Source organism: Carassius carassius, chromosome 10 (genome assembly GCF_963082965.1).
Source record: "Carassius carassius chromosome 10, fCarCar2.1, whole genome shotgun sequence".
NCBI lineage: Eukaryota > Metazoa > Chordata > Actinopteri > Cypriniformes > Cyprinidae > Carassius > Carassius carassius.
The window spans coordinates 12,554,226-12,577,075 of record NC_081764.1 but is presented as its reverse complement, the minus strand read 5'-3'; the positions used below and the strand labels follow the sequence as shown (position 1 = coordinate 12,577,075).

The following is a 22,850-nucleotide window of genomic DNA, read 5'->3' as shown; positions in this document are numbered from 1 at the left end:
GCCTCAAACTTACTACCGGGGCTGGCTCTTTTTACCGGTCAGGAATGGATGGAATGCTCCGAGCCACCGCAATATAAGCATAGTCCCTGGGACCTCCGCTGCTCTCTCTCCCTCCGGGAAAGCCGAGCTCTACCCACCTGCATGGGTTCGTGATCGTCGACGGGACCGACCATGTTCTCTCGACTCGAGCGGCCCCTTTCCGGAGAGACGTAATGGCTTGTAGGACTGACTTGTCTACCCAGGCGGTTAATCCGAGCCTCCATCCGGAGTGCCAGGTCGATTAGGCTGTTGAACGTTAGGGGCAGCTCGAGTAGGTAGATCTCCTTCTGAACAAGGTCGGCCAGCCCATGCAGGAATCAATCCCACTGCGCCGCCTCGTTCCACTGGCACGCGGCCGCCAGGGTGCGGAACTGAATGGAATAGTCCGCCACCGATGATTCGAGGTCCGAGAGCTGGTGAGCGGCCTCCCTGCCGGCCGCGGCTCGATCGAACACCCGTTTCATCTCTTCGGAGAGGGCGTGGAACGAGGCGCAACACGGATGTTGATTCTCCCACACCGCCATCCCCCAGAAGGCGGCCCTGCCAGAGAGTAGGGTAAGAGCAAACGCAACCTTGGACTCCTCTGTCGCGAAGGTGCGGGGCTGCAATGCAAAATACATGGAACATTTTTTAAGGAAAGTCTTGCAAAAGTTTGGCTCACCGTAGTAACTCTCTGGCGCCGGAAGTCGCAGCTCTGGCCGGAAGTGGTCCTGGGAGGTCTCCCGGGGGATGGGCGGCGCAGGCGGTGCGGTGGGCGCAGTGGGAGAGGTTAGTTGATGAATCCGCTGGGTGAGCTCGGACACCTGTGTCACCAGCGCTTGGATCGCGCGTCCGGTGTTCACGATGCTCTCCTGCTGCTGATCCATGCGGTTTACGCTGTGGTGAATGAATTCAGACAGTGAAGTGGTGCTCGCTGCTTCCATGTTTGGGTGAGAGCGTTCTGTAACAACTGGGTGAAGGAGTGACAGGAAGCAAGTGCGAGATTAATGAGATTTAATGAAGACAATGAGACAATGCAAAACGGAGACACAAATAACGCTGGGAGGAATGCACAGTCCAAGATGGTGGTGAGGAATGACGAATCCGGAAGGTGGAGGTGAGTTGGCAGCAGGAGAGGGTGACACAGGAACTGCGGGGAAGTGAGCCGAAGGTAAGTGGTGTTGCTTGGTGGTGGGTTGCGTAGAGTGGACGGGGTTCCAGGGAGAGACGGACATCCAACGCAGAAACACACAAGAAAGCAAGGCATAGGTTACAAACATGAAACAACGCTCTCACGAACACAAGACGCTAGACAAGGCAATATATAGGGATGAGTAATGAGTGACAGCTGTTGCTGATGACAATTAACGGAGACACCCAAAAACTAATCAGTGCTGACGCGTAACACACAGACTTCACCCACAAAGTGCAAAACCCAGAGATCACGGTTTACCAACCGTGACAGGAAGTATGTGATTTCAGATGCAGCATTACACTCGCCCCCCCCCCCCCACCCCCCCAAAAAAGTCAGTGAACCATGTGAATGATTTTAAAACTAATATTTCAAAGTAAAAAAAAAAAAAAGTACAGTTTCTTTAAAGTACTTATATGTACCTTTAAGTTATTAATATATAGCATTTATGGGTAAGGTGCAAAGAAGTTTTTTTTTTTTTTTTACCTTAGAGACAACTTTGTACTTTTTTTGTGTATGAAATGCACTTAGGACATAGCTGTATCAATATAATAACATTGTTTTGGTATTTTTGGGTGCTTGTTATAAAAAAATAAAAAAGAGTTTTATAAGCCAATCTTAACAGTACAGTATTTAGATTTCCTAGAATTTACATTCACATTGGTAGTAATCAAAAACACAGCCAATTCGCAGCTGTCTCTTTAAAGAGAGCGGTCTGGTTTTACTACACAAATGACCTTATGAAGTGAGTATTTAGAGAGCATTATCTCTCCTTCCATCTGAGCCCTGCACAGTCATTATCTGTTTTCTGGTTGTGTTTTAGTGTGTCCGAGCCACATTTGTTTCCATTTGTGTGCATGCGTAAATAGCAGGCACAGCATTATTGTGCCATACGGGCATGATTAGTATCCTGTTCTACACATACACACTATACACTCTTGTGCGTTGTTATAGTTTCAGCTTGAGCTGTCATAAGTCCAGTGTTAATACTTGGATAAGATTTAATATTGTTTGGAATATTAATATTATTTCCTGGTATGGAAAGAAACTAACTGTGGGTCATAGTTTCAGCACTGAGGTAACACCACCACCATTGTGTCGAATATGAGCACAGCCATAAAAAGAAATTTGGCATGTGAACTGACAGGCTATTTGTGAACAGATATACAGATATACAGTGGCCATAAAGAGAATTTGAACACATAATGTATGAATTTATTTGCATTATAACAAAATTTCAAAACCTGTGTCATTTTTTATTTTAAAGAGGCATAGCACAAACACACTTTTCAAACAAAACATTTTACAATAGGAAGATAAAGATGAAAGTATTTGCACATTTTCTGAAGAAAATGTTCTTAGTTCATTTGACTGATTCATCCACTACAGCTGTGTAAAACTTTGTAATCAGTAAGCAGTAAAGTTTCTTTTAATATTATTAATTTTAATTAATATTTTATTCATCAGAGAAGTGACAGTGAAAGAGTAATGAGTCATCTTATAATAGAATGTTCAAAAGAGTTTAACCTGGTTTAAGCAGAGATTAATTGGATGTGTGCATTTGCTGTATAATTAAATTAGTTATGTTCTTGTATGTCTTTGATAAAAGCAGCAGAACAAAAACAATTTAATAAAGAGCGGTTTTGATGATCCTGACCTACAGTCTGGACAAAGCAAAATGGCATTCATGAAAAGGGTGCCTTTTTGATGCAACTCAAGAAATGTCTTACGGTTCCGCCAGAACACAAGTATTTTCATCCACAGTCACAAGTCTAGGCTTATTTCTAGGAATGAGAGTGGTAATCAATGTGAACATGTTTGCGTCTGACATTGTTTATTTTGGCAACCTCCCATCGCCCATCTGCTTCATCTCAATTTTCCACCTCTCTCTTCCTCTGTCTTGTTATATCTTTCTATTCTTCACGCATATATCTACTCATCTTATCACGGCTGTGTGAATAAAACACTCTGGTTGAGTGGCTAAATGAAAATGATGAGAGAGCTTGCCATACAGGAAGTCAGGAAGCAGTTGCATTATTATTTAAATTTGACATTTTAACAACATTCTCTTGGGAATACAGATATTACTGAAATTTCATGCTTGCCAAAATGGAGTACCATTAAACAACGCTGAGTAATTCCAAGATGATTCAGAACAATTATAATACAGAGAGGAGGAAAACAAAGCTTAACTTTTAAGTGTCAGATTTACTTTTGTTGATTTACAAGCCTTGCTTGGTAAAGAAATGGGCAAATTTAGGCCTCATATTTTTACCATATTAGTCATATTTTACCTTGAAGATCAAACAAACAGACAAGCAATCTTAAGGATAATAAATTAAATTAATTTGTAAAAGGCTGATATGTACATCGAAAAAAAAAATTAAATAAAGTCTTCAGAACTTTAATGAGATTATGGATTTTATATGATCAACTACAAACATACATGCATATAGTTTTTTGCAGATTTCTTGTATAAGCAAGGTACTCTGTCAGTCCTTACTGACGACTTTGACAATTCCCTTATTTTCTTTATCCAAAAAAAAAAAATTTTTTTTTTAAATATTTATATTTTTTAATGAACTAAAAGAGCTGTTGCTGCTCTTAAAAGTTCTTGTGGAATTAATTCAATTTATCTTGAATTTAGTTGGTGATGCCCAGTAATTGATGGCCATATTAAACTAAATCTGTCCTGCAGTGAACTAATAATTTGTTTTTGGAACATCAGTAAGGACTTCTGGAGGCACTTGCCACTGCTCATAATATGAATGAATGTTATTAGATTTAGTGACATAGCTACACACAGTATAATTAAGAAACATGCAAGAGTATATGTGTCTGTGAAACACACTTAAAATAAAAACATGCAAAAGGACACTGAATATCACACTTGTGGGTTACATATGTTTGATATGCCGTTCTGTCTGCAACAACTTGACTTATAACTCACGACTGTCTGCACATGCTTAGGGCGATGATAACTTCAATAACATTTTGCAGTAATCATTCTTGTTTAGAGTATAATAGTTTATAGGTATTACAGTGTGTATATATATATATATATATATATATATATATATATATAGTTATGTTATTTTGATAAATGGTTGCTGTAGGAAGTCGGAGGGGGGTGGGGGGATGGGGGGGGGGGGGGTTACTTGGATGTTTTGGGTTTCCATGACTTCATCTAAATGTGTTCTGGCATGGAAATAAACATTTCCTTTAGAATAAAAGATTATGTGCCCAGTGCTTTATAGACATTCCCTCCTACTTGATATTCCAATCTTAGCAACTTTCAACGACGGTAACCCAAACAACAAGTTCCCAGAGACTGGAGTGAATCTTAACATGTCACACTTGTTTTTTTTTTGTGTTTTTTTTTTTAGCTTTGACTTATAGTGAAGCTATTAGTACTAAGTTGGTTGTTTCACCATGATCTTCATTGGTTTACCATTTGAGCATTTTAAAGTCAACACAGACATTCCCAAGAAAAAGCCCACACTCTCCCGTTCCCATTTCCCAGCCTCTTCCCCTTGATGAACATGCTGCTTAGATGCTTGGGTCAGAACGTCCTCATCAGAAGTACATGAACCACTTCTTCACTAATCCGAAAAGTCATACATTACAAGCGGGGATCAGTTTTAGTCTTTATTTAGTCTACAGGGATCAGAGTGCGACTCCAATTAATAGGACATTATATATACAAGATTTTAAGAGGCGCTTAAAATCCTTTGCATTTTGCACTTGTACAAATTAAATGATTTCTAATGACAACTCACACTTTTATAAGGAGCAATGCATACTGTATCTTAAGCCCTAATCAACTTCTTTTATTGAAGTGCTTGACATTCAGAGCACTGGGCAGGAATCATATTAATTTGAACAATTTATGTTAAGATGTTCTTGTTAGCAGTGGGCCAGTCAGCTGCAGGGAGACATTGCAACTGTGCCTGGTGTTTTCCACTTTTACCAATTAACCACCGTGGTATTGTTTAATGAGTTTTAGAAGTGTGTCAGAAATGTATATTTATGACTTTTAGTTTGAGGATAATGATATGAATTTGTGACCAAAGAGCTGAGTCCCCCTGCAGCTGGACTAGTCAGTTTACTTGAGGAGTTCCTGGTACTGCTCAGACCGCAGGAACCGGCCGAAGGAGTCTTTCTCCATCAGGGTGTAGATTCGGCTCTGAGCCAGCTCGAAAGTGGAGGGAGAAAGATCCACCAGGTTCCTCAGAGTCACATCTTTGGTGAAGTGGTCAATGTTCACCTAAAAGCATGGTATTGGTGATAAGGAGGAAGTGTGTAAAAGTCAGTTACAAAATGCTTCAAATTGGACAAAAATAATGAGTATTTTTTTCAACTTTGACAGTGTCTCAGCCCTCTAGGAGGGCTGTGGAGCAGTCTGTCTTCTGGAACAAATTCAGACAATTTGACTGATTCCCTGCAGTTTTAATGAATACACGCTGGATTCGAGAATTGTATTCATCTTTTTTTTTATTTTCCTGACAATAATGTTGACCCTTTTAGTTTCCTTACATAATCTGATATAGAGAAATGCCTCAAAAGTCTTTGACTTGTTAACTATTTCATTTTTTGCAAGCACAACTTTTTCCATTTGTTTTGAATGTGTCTCACCCATTTATTTATTTTTTTATCACTGTTTTATATTTAAATGTATGTAGATTTTGTTTAGTTGTATTGTAATATGCACAATCAAAGTGGTTTATCTTAATATTGAAAGAACAGAACTAAAAAAAATGTCAGTAAATATTGATGCGGATCACAGAATTAGAAAAAGTTACATTTTAAATGGCAATGAGACTGTTTGCATTTCATTGATTTAAAAAAATCATTATGGTCACTTAGAAACAAATGGCTATTGTTACATTTATCAAAATTAGTTACATAACAGGTACTTTAGATACATTTAGATAAGATAAATTTTTTATTTTTAAATAACACAATCATTTACTGAATCATGTTTTACCTTTAAACAAATAAAGGTAACAGTGTTAGAACCTACAACCTTTTTGGCTGTAAGAACAATTCTACATTAAGTGACCTTGCTAATACCTGAGTGGACAACAGCATTTTCATTAAATCCAGTTTAAGATTCTTAAAGATCAAATATGAGTTACCCACAATCATATAGATAAAACAATATCCTAAATGATATATTCAGATGCAGAACACAAACTTATGCTGACCTAAGAAAAAAATAAAAAATGAAGGAGCGGTAGCTTACTGGCACTTTCAAGTTTTTATAGCTCCTTGGGGACATTTAGGGGGAAAACATTGGCCTCAGCGTTTATACAATACAGTGATCTAAACAACTGATATGAAACATATTTTCACAAGAGATGAATAATGGGTCTGATGGAGAACTGCTTCCTTTTACCTCTGAAGCATTGTAGTTTTTTTTATCTGAACTGTAAATCTGACTGTGATTAGCAAAACAACAACAACAACAACAAAAACATTGGCAAACCAAACAAACCTCTTTGGGCCCACCAGTCTGAATGAAGTCCACATAAATCTTATTTGCTTTGATGGCCATTTTCAGAGGGGACTTGGTCTTTTTGAAATCCTCGCAAGCCTCCCAGAACTCAATATTTTCCTCGCTGAACTCAGATCTGAGGAAGCTCTTGAAGGTGGCCAGGCCGTCTATGGAAATAAAAATGTGGAAAAACTATTAGAGTGAGTACAGCTCTGTGTGTTCTTTTTGTGCTAATGTGTTGGTGACAAGCTGCCACCGGAGACCCTGGTTCCACAAGCTCTTAACATCCTTATCCAAACATTACTGCCATGCACGCCGAGGGCACACAGCCCTTAATGCAATCCCTCAAGAGTACACAATGTATAACAGCATGTGGCATTCATGTACATTATTCACCTAGTTAGTCCATACCGTATTATATATATATATATATATATATATATATATATATATATATATATATATATATATATATATATATATATATATATATATATATATATATATATATATATATATATATACAAGTATATATATATATATTGAAATTATATGAAATTTAATTTATGCATTCAACAGACACTTTTATCCAAAGCCACTTACAGTGTATTCAGGCTATTAATTTTTACATATCATGTGTTCCCGGGGAATTGAACCCCCAACCTTGCGCTTGATAGCACAATGCTCTACCAATTGAGCTACAGGAACACTATATATATATATATATATATAGTCTTTTTTTTATGGCAAAATGCTATAATCAAATATAAAAAGAAAAAAAAATTGGCCTTGAAAAAAATAACTGAATGAATACCAAAAATTTGTTTTCCAAACTATAATTGACTAATTCAGCCCTTCTGTGCAGACAAAGGATCTTTTTTTGGCATTTTGTTTATTTACAGGTTTGCTTGTGTTTTTTTTTTTTTTGTGAAGAATCAACAGAGAGTCAGAAAATTTGTTTTACAATGATAAATTTAAAAAAAGTTAGATAATTTACAGATTACAGAAGCAATTATTGTTCAAGCTTCATTACGGCAAAGGCCTATTTACACCAAGTACGGTAACCATAATGATTACTATATTAGAGTTTACACTATTGGATGATAATGTTCTGTTTCTTGTCAGCATGTGCTACATGTCTGCCACTTTAAATGCTCAAACTCCTTAAAGTTGTGTGGATTCGTATTGGTAGTCAATTATTTTATCATTCATCTGCTGAACAAAGTCATTCTGAAAGTGATTCCAGCAATATTATTCTTCTGTGCAGTTATCATTATAGTTGTGGTGTGGATTCTGCTGTTATGGACTCATTATCGTCCTTTTTGTAAATGAGCCTTAAGCCAACAATGACAATTTATATTTTGAGCAGTCAAGTTCGATATTTCAGGTTGACCTCATTCGTCTCTGCGTGTTTGTAAACTGAGAAAATAATGTCAGGTTACTGTAGCAGCACATATCCCACTCGCTCAGACTACAAATGTTTTAAATATACATCTTATAGGACTTTCTTCCTGCAATCAGATTCATCCCATGGAGAAGAGCAGTGCCAACCTTGCAATTTTTGTTTCAACGAAAGGTGGCTATAGTGAGGTCAAAGATATGTAGTGCAGCTTTCATTTCAATACGTATGGTCAAATAATTAGGTGTGTGCATTATTCTTTGAAATGTATGCATTTGAAATAAAATATAACCTCGTGAGGACCTCTTCAGTAGGAAAAACAATAAATAATTATAATTAGTTCCACATGAAAACACTAGAAGTCTAGTGTCTAGTGATTTATGTGATATGTGTGTTTGTAACTCAGAGAGAATCTTCTTTTTATGGTTCTAAACTGAACATTCTCGTAAATGTGAGGTTAATGTATCCGTTCGAGCACAAGCTATTAACGCATACCAAATCAACTACATCAGTGCAACTTCATAGATTTCCAGGATTCTAAAGTGACAGATATAAACACATTTTTAAAATGTGTTTTACATACTCAACTTTTAAACTCAACCTTACAATGATTGGTCATGCCCGAAAGAACTTTTAGGAAGTAAAATGCAAACAAATGACCATTAAGATAAACATCATACTTACAGCTGTTGGAAAGGAGCTTCTCAAGGGTCTCACGCCACTGGGCTGCTTCTTCAGGTGTGGGTCTGAACAAAACAAGCAGATTTCTTCCCTTAGTATCTTCCTCTTTGTAGATGGCCAACAAGTTTCCAAACACAGTCAATGGTATAATAATTTACATTACATGTAAAATTAAATGTGATTAAGAATTATGGTACTTACGCAGAAAGAAAAGGGCATTATTAGCAATATATACAGTGCTGGGTAATTTTTTTACAAACTGTAATCCGTTACTGATTCCAAATTACATGACAAAAATTGTAGTTAGTAGTAACATAATCCATTACATTACACATTTGTGGGAATGTGCACAAAAGTGGAAGACTGGAAAATTCAGTCAAAGAAATTGTCTAATTAAATTTTCACACCAAAATAATTCTTATCCAGTTCAGGGACATGCACAGACATTTTGAGGGGGAGGCACTCAAGTGGAAAAATTGACACTTCTCATATTTATTTTACCCTTTTTTTCTAAACAAAATGTTAAATATATTAACACAACTCAATTAAATTTTATTTCAGTTCCCTCACACTCACCCATTTGTTTCATGTTGTTTCATTTTTCAACAGATGTCTACAAACAAATCTGTTCACATTGTTGTATAATTACACTTACACTTACTGTACCATGCACACACACACACACACACACACACACACACACACACACACACACACACACACACACACACACACACACACACACACACATAAACTATTGTTTAAAGCAGGCACTTCAGGAACTGTTCAATTTTGAGTTGGTCTATTTTGCTTCCATGTCTTCTTTCACTCGGATGGAAAGGAAATTTCCTAAATACACATTAAGGTGTTTGCTTAAAGCCTATTACACCTTTTCTGTTTGCTTATGAAGATTTATTCTAAATTAACCAAAATAAGCTCTCTGCATATTTAAACATAACATTTCAAGGGAAAAGACTCATTAATATAAGTCATTAACTAAAAACTGGGGAAGTTTTGTGGTGATATGCTTTAGTTATTTTGTTTATCCTATTCATCTACAATGCCTTGTGTCAAATGTATGCAAATGAGCACATTTTAAATGACTTAATGTCTGATTTGCAAAGGGAGGGAGGGCTTCACTTCTGCGGCTCTCTGTCTGTCTGTCATTTGATGTGCAGATCAATGTACACTGCTGTGCTGCACGGGGATGCGAAAGGCATCAGAACAGTTCCCGACCCGACCTGACATTTAGATTTTTTATTTGTTTGACAGGGAAAGCTGTGCGTAAACAGAAACACATACACGCACACATAACACATATAGTCATTTATAAAAATAAAAAATATTCCCCAGAAAAAAGGGGACACATTCTCTCGAGGAAGAAAAAGGGCAGGTGCTCAAGCCCGCTTTGATGTCTTTGTGTGCACGTGCCTGATCCAGCTCTTAAATAAGTCTTTCAGTCTATCTTGATTACTGATGTATTTTCTATACACGTGTCTCATCATGTGATTAGGACATTTAGTTTAGTGTTTTTTTTTCTGCTTGAAAAATACAACCCCATTAACAACACTTACATAAGGCATTACATAAGTAAAAGGGAGCAGAAGTGCTCTGCAAATGTTTTACGGTCAATTTGGACACAATTTTCATTCTAAACAGACTCGGTTTTCCATTACAGGATGTACTTACATGGCCTTCCTCAGTTTTTTTTCTTTCTTGCTCCCTTGCTCTTTACTGTTCAGCCCTTTTCTCCACACCTCCACCTTTTAGTTACCTCTGATAATCTGTATAATTATGGGCATTAATAGATGAATAGGTACTTAGTGTGCTCTATTCTCATGCTTTTTTTTATGAATTCACGTTGAACTTTGCTTCCTTGCTGTAGCTTTCCAAGTTCAAACCTCATCATTTTCTACAGTACAATACTTAAAAATAGTTAGCCACCAACGGGGCCACATTAACATAAGAACTAAGTGGGTCTGATGCCCCAGGGCCCGAGAAATGAAGGTGCCCCTGACTGATTGTAGATGAAATTAAAAATAGGCTCCGATTGATTGGCTGATGGCAGCTCCCAAACTTTCCCGGTGGGCCTATCGTCAAAACCCCACCCGCTCACTCATATTATTCATCCTTTTCCAGTGTCTGCACTATTTCTCTTAAAAAGTTGTGATGCAATATCTTTGCACTGGTTAAAACCATAGTTGCTGGTATCTTTTAATCACCTCTGCAAAAACGTGTGTTATCTGATTCAACCGTGCAGTGCGAGAGAGAACATCTGGACCGGACTGGTGACTCCGGCACAGTGCTTACAAATGATTGAAGTGTTAACCAGCACTTGATCCATTTGAATTTGACACACAACATAAATATACAAGCATTTCAATCCACACAACACCACCCCATTTAGAAATATGGCATTATGGTTACTATTATTAATGTCACTATTATTATAAGCTACTGATATGAAATATTGGCAAATATAAAGGCAAAACATCACTTTTATAGTGATTTTTTTTTCATGTGTGTGTGTGTGTGTGTATATATATATATATATATATATATATATATATATATTTATGCGTTACATAAAAAAAAACACTCAGATTTCTATTTGTGAGTAAAACATGGTGAACAGCTATCAGCTAACAACTATAAAAAAGACCAAATATATAGCAGGGACTATAGTAATACACCCTGAAGAAGGCTGGACATGTTGAAATGTGCTTGGCAAACAACATTAAGATGCTCTATGGCCTGTGGAACATATGCCTTTTTGTGAAACAAAGCATCTGAGGATGACTGTATAAAAACATCAAACAATCTGTCTGATTTCCTCCTTTAAACTTCATAGTGGATGATTTCCACCTGAAAACACCCCCAAACCCCCTGAAATGATTTGCACGCTTAAACATCATGGTTATTGACTTCCCCCATTTTAAGTGGATGATTTCCACCTGAAAACATACAACAATCATCCAGAAATTTCCACCTTTAAGTGCAAACACAATATTTCAAAAGGTCATTTCAGCTTTATTCATTTATTATTTTAAATAACAGTGTTTAAACCAGTAGTGACTTATGTTTAAAGGGACTCCATGTATACACAGACCTTTTGGTCTTAAATGAGTATGTGAGGCATGTGAGGAGACTGAAGAGCTGAAGTCTCCATCAGCAAGGAAAAGAAAAAGAGAGAGGAAGATAAAACATTAGAGGGAAAGTGAACAGAGCCAACAGGAACTCACTTCTGAAGCTTCTCTGGTTTCTTCTCAGGCTTTTCTTGGTAGGGGATAATAAGGTCGATGGAATTCTCTGGCTTCTGAAGCAGAATTCCCAATTTAGTCTTGATCTCCTTAGCCCTGAAGACAGCACAAACACAAATCCATACAGATCTCCATTAGTGCGTTTATCATACACTAATAAATGATTTGTGTGATGTTAAGGACATTTCCATACCTGTCAACAGATTATAAAATATTCTACATCTATTGTAGCATCTAAGATATTCATCTATTTTTTTTTTCTCAAAGTACACATATTGTTTTTCAGAGAATGAATGTTCCATGTAGTTTTTGTCCTCTTGCACGTCAGCTATAGAAACCTTTATTGACCTGTACAGCTGTCATCAGTACAGTAATTACTACAGTATGACAGATGACACAATAAAACAACACGTGTTGAAGGTGTTCCATTCACACCTATTCAGGTCTTTTTCACACTCTCTGTAGATTTAAAAACAGATTCAATATACTAATTTTTTTTTTTTTTTTTACATATTCCTCCTCCCAGATGTCTGTGGATGAAGTGACGTCAACAAACTTGGTGATTTGTTGAGGTTTCATGATCATCTTGCTGCCACAGATCTAAAATACTGACATCAGTGCAAACATTTCACAGCTTAAAAAGCACATTTATTAAAATGATGGCTCAGTTATCTAATGCAACATTATAAACCGCTTCATGTTGCCATCTTAAAACTGTCTTTCTGATAGACTTTTCAGAATTACTCCAGGCCCCGGGCCAGGCATTAAGAGTAAAGCCAAGAACAGTGATAAACGTATGTTTACACAATAAATGAGCCAAAAGCACAAATTGTTTGATCAGAGTTTGGGCCAGTAGTCACAATAAATATCCTCATTGTTATACTTCTATGCTAGTCTGTTCTCAGGAATTCTGATCCAAATCTTGTTATGAACAGAGAACTAAACAAAGTTGAGGGTGTCTTGGTTTTTGGTAACATTGGGGAACTTTGATGTTTTCAGTAACAAAACTAGGAAGAAGAAGAAAAAAAAAGTATATGTGGAAAATATGATTTACTTAAAATGTACAATACAATACATATGCACAATACCACATGTACAATACTTCAGACTCTATACAATTTATATTGAATCATTGAAATTATTTAACCAAAAGACTCTGAGGCCAAATAATGAATAACATTTTCATATATACAGTGATCAATACTAACTACCTAAACCTCATACAAAACACCATACAGACAGACTTTTTGTTTTATTTAGAGAATTCCCAGCTGCTCCAGAATACACAGATATTGCGAAATACACAAGCACTGTTTCCCAAAGGAGCCTGCCAACCGTCTTACGTAGTTAATGTAGCATGGAGTGAATTTTAAGTTAATCCATGGTGCTAAAATGTTTTAAAGATCTTACCTTTCCAGGCATGTCTGGGGAAGGGCAGCTAATCCTTTACACATTTTCTGATCTGTTCACTTTAGGTATTCAGAGTTATTCCACCACCATATGAGTTGTTGTCTGCTCTCCTTTTAGAAGCTGTCGTCCTGCTTCCCGCTATTATATGGAGAAAGTCTGCTGGCCCAAAGCCAACAACTCAAGAGCCAATCAAGTCTTGGCTTGCAATTACAATCTGAGTTTAGAGAGCTCTGGAGATAATCAACACAAGAGAGGAAATTTTAAACTTGCCAAAACACTGAAACATGAGTACATATTACATTAGATAAATATCTATGCTTATCAACAGACAATTGAACCATTATTACTAGAAACACAAAAAGCTGTTTTAATATTTAAATACATACATTAATAAAAATACATTAGCCAACTATATTTTAAAAACTGTATCATAATTTGCTGTCCACTGGATTTTTTGAAGGTCTTTTCTGAAATGCAGTATTTACATTATTATATACTGTATATATATATATATATATATATATATATATATATATATATATATATATATATATATATATATATTTAAATGTTCTTTCTGAGGAATGATAATGGAAAATTTGGACACAGTAAATTTAACTGAAAATTTAGACAACTAAACAAACTCTCAATTACCGTACATGGATCTGCTAGAATATTGCACCGTAAAAAAATAAAAAAAATCAAATAAAATTACGGTGGCTGAAAAAAGAAAATCAATCCCAATCAAAGGTAAATAAATAAATCAACTGCGTCCAACTATAATTTAAGTCAGTGTTTTACTAAAATTTCATAATTGCATTTCACCAGAATGGCACTGCATTTGTCTTAACATACAATGTAAATGTCTTTTTATTTTATTTTTTATGATTGACCAAACCACCTGATTTACGCATTTAATGTAAACTTGTTTACATTTAATGTAAAATGTTGTTTTTAGCAGAATTAAACCATACAGCAATTTTTCATGCTACAATAAATGGGTCATCAATAAAACAGAGGCAAATTTGTTTTTTGTTTTTTTCTTTCTGGCTAGCATATGGCCTGCATGTACTTTCATAACATCCCCACACAATCTATTCTCATGAAATATAAACAAAGTGTGAGAATAGGAGTGTCACGCTACAGCAATGTTTAAATGTTTTCTCTTTGTTTCCAGATATATTTAGTGTGGAATAAATGTTATTATTCATTTATGCTTTGCTAAATAATGTAAACATGGCTGATGGTAATGTTCATGGATTGGACAAACACAGAGCAGCTGGTAGGCGAAGGGTTTGTATGCTTAAGTTAAGCTACTTTCATTGCAGAACTTGTGATATTATTATCCACCTTATTCTTGACAAGTCTACTGCGTCTTGAATTATGGGTGCCACTTCCGGTTTAGGGAACTTCCATAAAAAAAGACTGAAATAATAATATTGGCTCCATCCATTAGGCACATATTACATTCACCCCTCCTCGCTGGAAATCTTGCGAGGGGGAGCTACACATCGTCTCCCCACATTTGCTCTGCAGTGAGCAGCTTACTTGCTTGTCACAGAGAAGAAAGTTAAAACAGTATTTCCATGTTATCATTTACATGTTTATTTGCACATATATACTGTATTTTATTTAATTTTTATCTGTACTAAAACATATCAGTCTAGAAAAGAGATTATTGGGGCCCAAGCACCGAAAGTGCGATGGCACCTGTCATATCCATTGGCGTTGTTTTTCTTCTTTTTCCTCCGTTTCTTCTTCTGCTATAGAGTCTATGGCAGTCCATAGAAACTCTTCCGGCAAAGTTGTGAAATTTGGCACACTGATAGAGGACAGTCTCAACATTAACCACAGCAAATTTAGAGTCTCTAACTCAAACTCTCTAGCGCCACCACTTTTCACTCATGTTTATGCTCATAACTTTTGAACTCTAAAGCACAGAAGGAAAATTCTCTCATCTGAATCTTTGGCTCATGCCGAGTCAGATGAACTCCAAAATGTAAAAATTGTAAGGTAAATTTTGTTTTGCTATTTTTAGTAGTTTGAAAAACTTACTTTTTCAAGCTCATCCTAGACAGATTGTCTGATTTTCATCAAAATTAGCTCAGATCATCTTCAGACTATGCTGGAAAAAATGTATGGAATTCAATGGAATTCAAGTTGATTTGTCCAACCGTTCTCGAATAACATGCAAACGGATTCTACGAAAAGCACGCAAAAATGGATGTGAGGCTATATCTCTGCAACGATTTGACATATTGAGACCAGACTTGGTGTGTGATATAACAAGCATTACTTGAGACTTCCTGCAGTGTTTCAACGCAGTGCCACCTAGTGGTCAGGAGATATGAAAAATGCATATTTTTCCTTATAACTTCTGAATGGTTTGGGCAAAAATCACAAAACTCTTAAGCCCCATTCACACTGCCTGCAACCCATTCAAACTTTGTGCATACCGTTGCCAACTCACACAGAACACACCACATAGATTTGATAACAGCGCCACCCATTGGTCAAACATGATAAGCCAATAAAACAAAAACAACTAGAGGTTGTATTAAAGATTTTTCCGCCGTTTTGACTAAAATCACCCTAAAATGGCTTAAATTACTAATTTCTGCAGTTGGTCTGATGCTTGCTTTTTTAGTGCTTGGCCCAGTAATTGCTGCTTGCCACTGTATTTAATATTGTTGTTGTTGTTTTCAATATTAATTACTGTTGTCTGCTGTTATGTCCCCACCAATATTAAAATCAAACCTATGCCCTTAAACACAAAGTAAATAAAAATGTCAGTTTGGAGCACAAAATAAATGCTCAAAATAAACCATCAGACGCGGGGCTGAGGAAAAAGTAATATGGAAAAACTCCATAAACTAAAATGTATTTTTTTATGTGAAAAATAAAATCAGAATTCTGAGTTTAGGCTTTTCAAAAGAAAAAATCCAGATAGTGAGATAAAAGTTACAATGTCCTTTTTTTTTATTACTTGGCAGAAACATGCTTCTATATTATAAAGTATAAGTGCATTAAGTATAGAGTGACTCAATTAGCTATTTTGGTTGTTCAGAGACATCTGACATATTTACTATAAAATAAATTGATCTTTTTTGGGGTAATCATTGTACTGATCAAAACTCCATATACGGGCTCGCTCCCTGCTCATATCAGAAACTCAACTGGCTGTGTATTAAGTTTGGATACCATTTATGTCCAATGATTGGGCATGTGTACAACAATTACTCTTAACTTCAGCAAAATTAAACAATTTTAACCTATAATAGACATGCTTGCCAGACAGGAAAGCAAGCAAAGCTTTTCTCTGGTGTGACGGCAGGTTTTTCAGCAAACACTATTATAACGTAATCGCAGATTTTTGTCTCAGTCCAAACTGTTTGTTTAGACTTGCAGCTAATGCTTTGGCAAGTAATTTCCTTCAAAATCACTCAACGGAAGGAACTGATAAATTCATATCATTGTTCTAGGGGCTGGCTTATTTTTTGCAAATAAGTTGCAGTCACAAAGGCACAGAATACGATAAGATAATATTCATACTGAACACTTATGTACTAGTGTTAAAATATGTGAAAGTTTTCTGAACCTTGTATTGTTCCTAGGTGTGTGTAGCACCTGCAGCTCTGTATATTTAATCAGATGGATCCCAGTTGCATTGTTTATTCAGCATTCACTGAAGAAATTGTGAAAATCAAATAATGACACAACCATGTCATTTATTACCAAAAAAATGGAAGTGGACAATAACCTATTTAAAAAAAATAAAATAAAAATAAAAGCATAAAACAAGTGTCTGACCTGCGCCATGTAAAAAAAAGAAAAGAAAAAAAAGTAAATCCATCAATTAACCATTTAATCAATTAATTGATTATCAGTTGCTATCAATTTATCAACCATAATAATAAAAACAAAAAGAAAATTGATAAAATAGTTAGACTGCTGATATGACTGCAGACTTCACCTAATGAGAGCATACATAAATTATTCAAAACTGCCATATGTACACTACTGTTGAAAATTTTGGTCCTTTTGAATTTTCAGATTATATCAGATTCCTGGAAAAATGCATCATGGTTTCCACAAAAATATTAAGCTACATAACTGTGTTAAGCATATGATAATACAACCGAATTCCGGAAAAGTTGGGACGTTTTTTAAATTTTAATAAAATGAAAACTAAAGGAATTTCAAATCACATGAGCCAATATTTTATTCACAATAGAACATAGATAACGTAGCAAATGTTTAAACTGAGAAATTTTACACTTTTATCCACTTAATTAGCTCATTTAAAATTTAATGCCTGCTACAGGTCTCAAAAAAGTTGCCACGGGGGCAACAAATGGCTAAAAAAGCAAGCAGTTTTGAGAAGACTCTGGGAGAACATCTAGTGATTAATTAAGTTAATTGATATCAGGTCTGTAACATGATTAGCTATAAAAGCTTTGTCTTAGAGAAGCAGAGTCTCTCAGAAGTAAAGATGGGCAGAGGCTCTCCAATCTGTGAAAGACTGCGTAAAAAAATTGTGGAAAACTTTAGAAACAATGTTCCTCAACGTCAAATTGCAAAGGCTTTGCAAATCTCATCATCTACAGTGCATAACATCATCAAAAGATTCAGAGAAACTGGAGAAATCTCTGTGCGTAAGGGACAAGGCCGGAGACCTTTATTGGATGCCCGTGGTCTTCGGGCTCTCAGACGACACTGCATCACTCATCGGCATGATTGTGTCAATGACATTACTAAATGGGCCCAGGAATACTTTCAGAAACCACTGTCGGTAAACACAATCCGCCGTGCCATCAGCAGATGCCAACTAAAGCTCTATCATGCAAAAAGGAAGCCATATGTGAACATGGTCCAGAAGCGCCTTCGTGTCCTGTGGGCCAAGGCTCATTTAAAATTGACTATTTCAAAGTGGAATAGTGTTTTATGGTCAGACGAGTCCAAATTTGACATTCTTGTTGGAAATCACGGACGCCGTGTCCTCCGGGCTAAAGAGGAGGGAGACCTTCCAACATGTTATCAGCGTTCAGTTCAAAAGCCAGCATCTCTGATGGTATGGGGGTGCATAAGTGCATACGGTATGGGCAGCTTGCATGTTTTGGAAGGCTCTGTGAATGCTGAAAGGTATATAAAGGTTTTAGAGCAACATATGCTTCCCTCCAAACAACGTCTATTTCAGGGAAGGCCTTGTTTATTTCAGCAGGACAATGCAAAACCACATACTGCAGCTATAACAACAGCATGGCTTCGTCGTAGAAGAGTCCGGGTGCTAACCTGGCCTGCCTGCAGTCCAGATCTTTCACCTATAGAGAACATTTGGCGCATCATTAAACGAAAAATACGTCAAAGACGACCACGAACTCTTCAGCAAATGGAAATCTATATAAGGCAAGAATGGGACCAAATTCCAACAGCAGAACTCCAGCAACTCATAGCCTCAATGCCCAGACGTCTTCAAACTGTTTTGAAAAGAAAAGGAGATGCTACACCATGGTAAACATGCCCCGTCCCAACTATTTTGAGACCTGTAGCAGAAATCAAAATTGAAATGAGCTCATTTTGTGCATAAAATTGTAAACTTTCTCAGTTTAAACATTTGCTATGTTATCTATGTTCTATTGTGAATAAAATATTGGCTCATGTGATTTGAAAGTCTTTTAGTTTTCATTTTATTAAAATTTAAAAAACGTCCCAACTTTTCCGGAATTCGGGTTGTAGTAACAATTGTGTCTTGATCACCAAATCAGCATGATTTTTGAAAGATCATGTGACATTGAAGACTGGAGTAATGGCTGCTGAATATTCAGCTTTGCCATCAAAGAAATAAATGTCTTTTTTATTCAAACATTATTTTCAATTGTAATAGTACCACACAATAATGTAATAGTACTTCACAATATTGTTATTTTCTGTATTTTTGATCTAATCAGTTCAGTCCTGGTGAGCATTAGAGACTGTTTCAAAAACATTTAAAAGCTAACTGACCTCTTTTTGAACTGTAGAGCTTTTTTTTAATGCAATTTTTAATGAAAATGATGCCAAGATCTTCTGATATTGACGTTGAAGCTAATCCATCATGTCTGGTTTAGAGTTTCTTCGATCAAGTGATAGCCAGCAAATGTTTGCCCAATAACCTCACTGTGGCAGATATATGGCGGTTATAATGCTCTTTTACCATTTGATTATCATTTGATGAGTTATAGCTGGCATAATCATTCAAAAATGCACACAGTCATCTCTAGACACAGTACTGTGAATAGAAGGTGCAATCTCTCAGTCTAATTTTCATATATACTGAAAAGTTATGAAAGCATAAATAATGCTCAGAGGCTTGGTGCATATGTTTAGTGAATTTACCCCTATTAAGCTTATACCCTTTGATACAAATGTTCACTGACAGGATGCTGCAAAACAAAGCCAAGTAATGAAGCCACATCTGTCATGCTGTGCAGGAGTACTGAGTGCACTCTCAGCCGAGATCATCGGTGCTGATTGTACCTGGAAAACATCAGGGTCAAAAACACAGGCAGGTGTCAGATATATGGCTGATATGACCAGATCTTTCAGGCTCTGTACTAGTGAGCCACATAAGAGCTGGAGAAGGACTGGAAATCAGTGGGAAATCTTATGAAAAGTGTCAAACTAGTCCTTTTGAAAAACATGTTCTGGTTTGCATTTAGGATGGAAAACAGAACATGCTTCGACAGACAGCTTAAAGGGTCATCACATGCAAACCATCCAAACAGCTTTGCTGTGATCTTTATGGCAGCTTCCATCATTATAAACTTCTGACAGGCTGAGAGTTTTTCTTCACCCAGCACACCAGCACTTGAGAGGAAATTAAAACAATGTTCCCACAGCAGCATAAATTGATTACATTAAATCGTTTATTTGCAAAGGCTTTTCCGGAGGACCCTGGCTTAATAAGGGATGAGTCCTGTGCATAATATATTTGCTTTGAATTAATATGAGCCATTACATAACGGCATATTGAGTGGAAAAAGGATGAATAATGTGGCCTTAAACTCATTCCCCTCCTTAGAGAAACAAATTACAGTACTTACAACTGAGAAAAGCTGTATAAATTACAAAGTCAGACTGAAACTCAATGTTCATACAAATGTTGGCAGTCCTTTACCGAGAAAGACAAAAACAATCTGCATGAAATTGTCACGGTTGGCTTGTCTAGCATCTTGTGTTTGTGAGAGCGTTGTTTCATGTAGGCTACTTGACTTATGTTTGCTTTCTTGTGTGTTTCTGCGTTGGATGTCCATGTCTCCCCGGAACCCCATCCACTCTCCGCACATCACCAACAAGCAACATCTCTTACCTTCGGCTCGCTTCCCTGCAGTTCCTGTGTCACACTCTCCTGCTGCCAACTCATCTCCGCCATCCGGATCCTTCCCTCACCTGCACCATCCTGGACTGTGTATTCCTTTCAGCGTCATCTTTGTGTCTTATTGTTGTCTTGTATCATTGTCCTCATTAAACCGTGTTAACTCGCACTTGCTTCCTGCCACTCCTTTCACCCCAGTCGTTACAGAAATACATTACCTAATTTATTTAGTGTAGTGCTTATTATGAAATTTCTCACTGAGTGGTGATATTGCTATTATATATTTTAAAATATGTTTTAAACATTTCAAAACTATAATTTATTTATGCATGTACAGTATGAGAATATAAAGATAAAAAACTACTCAGTGCATGTTTAAATGTAAGACTTCTGCACTTTTGACAATGCAGTTGTCAGCAAATCCTTCTGATAATGTGACTATGCAAGCCAAAGTCTTAAATTTGCATGATAAAGAGATGCCAATCCAAACTTGATGCTGAAGCTTATCCATCATGGAAAATCTGTGCTGTCTGTTTTAGCACTTCTTAGATCCTCAAGTGATAGCCAGCAAAGGGAAGGCTTATATTTGCGTAATAACCTCACTGTGGGAACCATAAATATATCCCACCCTATGGACCTTTCCAATCTATGATCTTTGGCTGAAATTGGAAGGAAATGGGGAATAGAATACTTTTAGCCAGTCATTTTTATTTGTATAATTGCATTTTGGTGATCACATGTGACCTATGAATAACACCAAACAGCTGATAAAAACATCCCAATAATCCACAAGTAACAACAGTCTACAGTCTATGCATTAACACCTTGTTAAGTGAAAAGTTGTTTGTAAAAAAAAAAAATCTTTGTCCTCTCATATCCAAATCCATTGACATGTTTGTTTAGAACAGTTTTGGGCTGTTCTAGCTTGTAAACAGTGCTTGATCTGTACATATTTCTGAGGAGTTTTCTTCAAATCTGTTTCGAGGAAGAAAGAAACTCATCTAGGGTGGCCTGAGAGTAAACTTCCATCAGTTTAATTTTGGGTGAACTAGCTTTAAATGAAAATGGCAAAACTACAGCTGGCAATGCTAGAGAAATACTATGCTTTGTTGACTTTTGTTTTCAATTCTAATCATGAAATCTAAAGCATAAATATCTAGTCTAAGTCTAAGATGTGATTTCTCCCACATACGTGAGATTACACCTTCTGCTTATACAGTTCTGCTTGAAAAAACTCAAGTATTTCATGCTACCATTATAATGATGAAGCGTGTCTTTAAAGCCGTTGTTTTTCAAACAGCATGTGTTATCAATCATGCTGCCTGAGGCCAAAACAGGTTGAACATTCCTTGTCGTCAAAAGTTTTTTGAAGTTTTTTCAGGTAAGAACAAAGGTGAGGTAATAAATACTACGTGCTATACTAAATATATATAAATATTTATTAAATTTATTCAAAATAAAATAAAAATTCTAATAATATATATTCTAATAATATATTTTCTTTACTATCACTTTTTATCAATTTAACACATCCTTGCTGAATAAAAGTATTGATTTTATTTAAAAAGAAGAAAGAAAAAAAATTACTGACCCCAAATTACTGACCAGTAGTGTATATTGTTATTACAAAATATTTATATTTTAAAAACATAGCTTTTTTTTTTTTTTTTACTTTTTATTCAAAGTATCCTAAAAAAGTTTCACATGTTCTGAAAAAATATTAAGCAGCAGAACTGTTTCCAACTTTGATAATGAATCATCAAATTAAAATGATTTCTAAAGGATCATGTGATAATTCAGCTTTGCATCACAGAAATAAATGATCATTTAAAGTATAATAAATTAAAAAAAATCATTATTTTAAATTGTAATAATATATCATAATATTACATTTTTTTCTGTATTTTTGATCAAATAAATGCAGGCTTGATGAGCAGAAGAAACTTCTTTCAAAAACATTAAAAATAGTAATGTTTCCAAACTTTTGGTCTGTACTGTATGTATATATATATATATATATATATATATATATTTCATTC

General features: G+C 36.0%; 1 protein-coding gene across 1 annotated transcript; it reads right to left on the bottom strand.

Annotated features, from left to right (window-relative positions):
* Positions 1–4,845: 4,845 nt before the first annotated feature.
* Positions 4,846–13,615, bottom strand: LOC132151797 (regulator of G-protein signaling 5-like). The gene is made up of 5 exons (XM_059560165.1): positions 13,458–13,615; positions 12,030–12,143; positions 8,791–8,852; positions 6,708–6,874; positions 4,846–5,477 (listed from the first exon to the last, which is right to left on the bottom strand). Exons 1-5 carry the CDS (start codon positions 13,499–13,501, stop codon positions 5,316–5,318), a joined length of 549 nt encoding a protein of 182 aa, XP_059416148.1. The 5' UTR covers positions 13,502–13,615; the 3' UTR covers positions 4,846–5,315.
* Between the last annotated feature and the right edge of the window lie 9,235 nt (positions 13,616–22,850).